This window comes from Danio rerio, chromosome 23 (genome assembly GCF_049306965.1).
Source record: "Danio rerio strain Tuebingen ecotype United States chromosome 23, GRCz12tu, whole genome shotgun sequence".
Classification (NCBI taxonomy): domain Eukaryota; kingdom Metazoa; phylum Chordata; class Actinopteri; order Cypriniformes; family Danionidae; genus Danio; species Danio rerio.
Genome location: NC_133198.1, coordinates 21,470,664 through 21,476,161, shown reverse-complemented (window position 1 = coordinate 21,476,161; position 5,498 = coordinate 21,470,664). Strand labels below are relative to the sequence as shown.

At 35.0% G+C, this 5,498-nt stretch overlaps 1 protein-coding gene across 1 annotated transcript; it reads left to right on the top strand.

The window, feature by feature from the left end:
* The first annotated feature begins 1,590 nt into the window (after positions 1 to 1,590).
* Positions 1,591 to 4,926, top strand: ssr4 (signal sequence receptor, delta). The gene is given in 6 exon segments (NM_001002082.1): positions 1,591 to 1,710; positions 1,887 to 2,005; positions 2,087 to 2,161; positions 2,515 to 2,604; positions 3,277 to 3,342; positions 4,447 to 4,926. Coding segments are annotated over 6 exon segments (507 nt in total). The 5' UTR covers positions 1,591 to 1,658; the 3' UTR covers positions 4,552 to 4,926.
* Positions 4,927 to 5,498: the final 572 nt, after the last annotated feature.

Below are 5,498 nucleotides of genomic sequence, written 5' to 3'. Positions count from 1 at the left end.
TAGGGATCTACTAATTAGCTTCAAGAGACACTCAGTAGTTAATAATCAAACTGTGTACAAAACGGACAATCTATAGTGCTTAGCATAAATAAGTGCACCCCTCACAAATCTATATTTTAAATTCATATTTTTAATAGGAAGATATACAATATTATAATTGTGCTTATACATTAGATTAGTCAGTACTGAAGCCCAATCTGGAGCTTATCTAACAAAATAAAGGCCCAAAAACTAGTCAACGCAAATTAATATGTTATAGAAAAATCTTAAATACAAATTAAAAAAAGAGAAAATTCAAGAAAAGCAAGATTTAGTTGAAATTTTGTAGGCTGTAATTTATTTAGCTTGAATTTATTTGTATTATATTTATATTTCTAAGTATGTTTGGTGACTAAAATATTATTTTAATAAATAAATCTGTTTAATGAATCTGTTTGGTTTAATTGCACCAAAATACATTGCATATGTTCACTGAGAAATGGATACAAATATTCATTTTCAAAATGGGGTGTACTCAATTATGCTGAGCACTGTATACTTTATAACCGTAAACCTTAAAACACAACACAATGCAGTGCAAAATAAATAAATGTGTTATCTAATCAAACTGAGCTGATTTAATTGCATATACCAAAATATTTGCTAATAAATTTTGTTTTGTTGTCATCAAAAAAATAAAAATAAAATAAATAAATAAATATATATATATATATCATGCATAGTTTAATTTTTGCAGGAGTAAAGCCATTCTTAATAGGTTTGGTTTAAAATATGTATATTTAATGTGAATATTCCATCATTATTTTAATAAAATTATTTAAATGGCAAAATTACAAACTGCTCGCACACTTTTAAACATTGTTGGACTTTAATATATGTAATTATAATATAATAATAATCACTTCAACCAGTTGATCTAATGTTTTATGTTTTTCTTAATTTATTTCTTTGTTCCAAAAACTTTGTAGATGACCTCATAACAATGTTCAGATGCAGAAAATATTAAAGGGATGGTAATTGTTATTGTTAAAAATATTCCCTGACATTTCACATCATTTCTAGACTTTTAATTGATGTTCACTTGTTTTTAAACTTTATTATTTTATTTTTGTTAAGTATTATGCACAAAGACTATAAACAAACTCCTTTAATATCGTTGGTTAAATTAAATTATTTATTTTAATATTAGTAATAGTTATTTTCATGGTGGCTAAGTGCCAATGGTTAGCGCTGTCACCTTAACGCAAGATCACTAGTTGACGTGGGCTTCCTCTGGGTGCTCCGGTTTCCCCCACAATGGAAAAAACTAAATTGGCCATAGTGTATGTGTGTTTCCCAGAACTGGGTTGCGTTTAAATTATGCTGGATGAGTTGGCGGTTCATTTTGCTGTGGTGACCCCTGATGAATAAAGGGACTAATTCGAAGAAAATAAATGAATCAATTTGACGGTTTGAACACTTCAGAGATGCACGAATGAAGACTTCAGTTTTTCAGTACCGGCGGCTTTCAGCAGGGGTCTCGCTTCACATCTTCATACACGTCATTCTTCCGCTGAGATGACGTGTCTGTCTGTGTTTCATTGGGTGAACAGACCCGAGTACTGCTCTCTTTTTAGGTTTGAGTGAGTAGAGATTCAACCAACAGCCCGGAGATCAACATGAAGCTAGTATTAACAACTCTTCTGGCTCTTTGTCTGAGCTTCTGTGCAGGTAATTAGCTTTTCCGTTAATTTAATATTGCACTCTTCATTCAGGTATTCGCGAACGATGAGGTGTCACATGCTAACGTACAGTAAATAAGTTCCGTTTTCTTTCTCTGTCGTCTAACGTTACTTGATTTCATTAAGCTGTTATTTTAGATAATGTATGCGTATTTTCCTCCTCAGCTGAGACTTGCACAGACCCGGTGATTTCTCCGTCTTCATACACGACGACAGACGCGCTCATCTCCTCCGAGACTGTGTTCATCGTTGAACTGAGTCTGGCGTGTGCAAACGGGGCTCAGGTGAGTGAATTAACCGTCGGTGAGCAGACGTATGTGTTAATGACACTAAAAACAACTGACCAGGCTTTTGTTTTGTTGTAGAGCGTCGCCCTGTACGCTGATGTCAATGGCAAGCAGTTCCCTGTGACCAGAGGCCAAGATGTTGGCAAATACCAGGTTAGGGTACTTAAGTTTTCAACAACGAGCAGTAAATGTTTAAATCACTTAAATGTTAAGTTCAAAATGTAAATGCTGTCATTTACTCATCCTTTGACTTGTTTCAAATCAGTTTGAGCTTTTTTGAAAGATGTTTTGAAGAATGTTAGAAACTGGTATCTTAGCCATTGACTTCCCTAGTAAGAAAAACTCATACTATGGATGTCAGTGATTATCAGTTTCCAATGCTCTTCAAAATGTCATCTTTTGTGTACGACAGACAAAAAAAGGTGGTTTAGAACGAGTCGAGTGAGTAAACGATGACAGAATTGTCATTTATGGGTAAACCATTGTAATTATTTATTTCTGTCCAGGTGTCATGGAGTGTTCCTCATAAGCAGGCCAGCTCAGGCACATATCAGGTCAAGTTCTTTGACGAGGAGTCTTACAGCACTCTACGAAAGGTTGGTGAAATTTGGCAGTGATTGATTACTCGCCTTCATGTCATTCCAAATCTGTGAATGTAGAAAATATGAAGCACAATAGTTGGGTATTGGAAGTAAATATTCCTTTCATTAAAATTATAAAACTTCAAAAAAACAGACCTGCTGTGAGCTCAAATGTTATTGGATAGGATATAGTTGAACGCATCTGTTTTATAGTGGAATTTGTGCAGGAAAAATACCAAAATACTCATGGTGCTGGACAAAAGATTGCACCAAAAACAGTAGAGGCATGTTAAGTGGTTATGTAGCTCTGCCCACTACTGTGAAGGACCTAAAATGGTCAGTCTTCCTAACCTCACAGTAAACTTATGTATTTGCATATATTTTTCAACTTTAAAGAGTTAAGTTTCTTTTTTTTTTTTGTTTCATTGTGGCATTTACTGTGCTGGATGGGATTACAGATCCTTATCAAAAGGACAAAATATTGTCATTCACCCTCCACTTTCTTCACTAAAGCTTCCCCCCACATAAGTGAACTACATGGGGCCAGAAATCTTTAATAACATGCTTTAACATCCTTTATGCATAAGAAACAACTGCAGGTTTGGAATAACTTGAGGAATGTGCAAAATGACCAAATTGTTGTTTTTGCCGAATTTGTTCCAACTTTTCTGCTGAATGTGTTTCCAGGCTCAAAGAAACAATGAAGATGTCGACGCCATCAAGCCTTTGTTCTCTGTAAACGTGGATCACAGGGTGAGTGAACATGCTGATCTCCATCAACAACAAACAGTACACCTAAGAAGAACCTAAAAGTTGATTATCAATGAAATAAGTTCGCTGGAGCTGTCGCCTCACAGCAAGAAGGTTACTCGTTTAAGCCTTGGCTATGTCAGTTGGCATTTCTGTGTGGAGTTTGCATGTTCTCCCCTTGTTCATGTGGGTTTCCTCCGGGAAAGACATGCGCTGTAGGTAAATTGGGTAAGCTAAATTGTCCGTTGTGTATGAGTGTTAATGAGAGTGAATGAATGTTTCCAAGTGCCTGGTTGCAGCTTGAAGGGCATCCAATGCATAAAACAAATGCTGGATAAGTTGGTGGTTCATTCTGCTGTGGCAACACTTGATTAATAAAGGGACTAAGCTGAAGGAAAATGAATGAGTGAATGACTTTTACTATACCTTTCAAATGGAGCAGAACCTTATTCAAAGTTGCTGACCCCAAACTTCTGAATCTCCCACCACTTTATGTAGGTTTACTTGAACTTTTTTGCATGAAATAAGATCTTACTGTAGCGTCCTGGTTAAAAGATGACTGACTCTCAAACACTGATGGTTCACATCAGATTTATTCAGATTCAATAGAACTATTACACAATATAGCATCATGAATCCCTGTAAGAACTAGAGAGAAAACAAACACAAAAGAATCCTTAAAGTTAAAACACTAAACCAACATAAAAAAAAAAAACATTAATATGAAATTATAAAAAAATCAATCAAAATGACCTCATTATTTTCGGTAAACCAGGAGCTAAAACTCAAAAATAGGGGAATCCATGAGATTGTATTCCATCCCTGACGTGCTTTGCTTCACATCCATTAATATAGGAGTCATATATTGGTAGGCTCTGTTATCCGTGTCATAATTAAAGTCCCCAACCATAACTTAATTCATTCAACAAAATCAAACCACGCAGAAAATAAAACTAAATAATTCTTAATCATAAACAAAGTAATTACTTTTTCATTACACTAGCACTTAGAAAATATACCTTATTACAGGATTTCACACATTTCTACTACTAGTTTGCAGATTTGCTCCTTGAAGTGCTTGTTTTTTAATGTATTTCTGAATTTCAGGGTGCGTGGAATGGTCCATGGGTGTCAACGGAGGTCTTGGCTGCACTGATTGGCATTATGGTTTACTACCTGGCCTACAGCACCAAAAGTGCCATCCAGGCTTAAGAAGAGAAGAATTGCCATTTCCATTGTTCAAACTGGTCTTCATTACATCTTCATCTCCATTACATATTTGACATTTAATGTGCAGATTTTACTGCCACGGAAACCATAGTTAGAACCTGACACAGATCAAAATATGGACAAAGACAATTATTATAAAGTGGTGTTATGTTTGCTTTGTTTTTTTTTTTAATCTGATATTGTCAAATAAAGGACAGAATTTTTCATTTGTGCTATTAATTTTAAACCTCAAAAGCTCTGAGGTGATTATCGGTGACTCCTCATCATCAAAGTCCAGTTCTGTGTTTTTGGAGTGTCCCAAATATCGATGAAATTCATTGAATGTGGGAATAAACAACTTTTCTGAAAGTTTTTCTGTCACATTTTTGAAGCTTGTTTAATTAATCACTTTTACTCTATGTATACTTTTACTCTATGTGCGTGTTTCAATGTGTTGTTTGAATGGAAACAATGACGTGGGTATACCAATCTAAACATTATTTGTGATTCCTCTCATAAACCAAAAGACTTCAAAATCATGGTAAAGTTAAAATTTTTGTCCAGTTTTCTGAGCGTCATGTGTAGGGGTTGGTTGGCGGCTAGAAAGCCCAGTTTGTACAGTATTAATACATGACCATGGAGACATATTAAAGCATGTGCGTGCCAGTGTATACATAGTTAAGTGCATTTGAATAATTTCTCCAACTTTTTTAGCCACTTTTCGCATATTATTAATTTTGTTGGCGTGTATACAGACTAATTGCAATACTTTAAGGAATGAAAAGCACGGTAATTTTTCTCGAGTACCTTTTTTGTGTAAATTTGCATGAACACAACCGTCTAATGCACCTTTATTGTAGAACCACAATAGGGAGCTCACAATTGAGATTGTGCCATGTTTGTTTTTTTAGAGGGGGATTAAATGTGACCAGGCAAGTCCAAAACGAGTC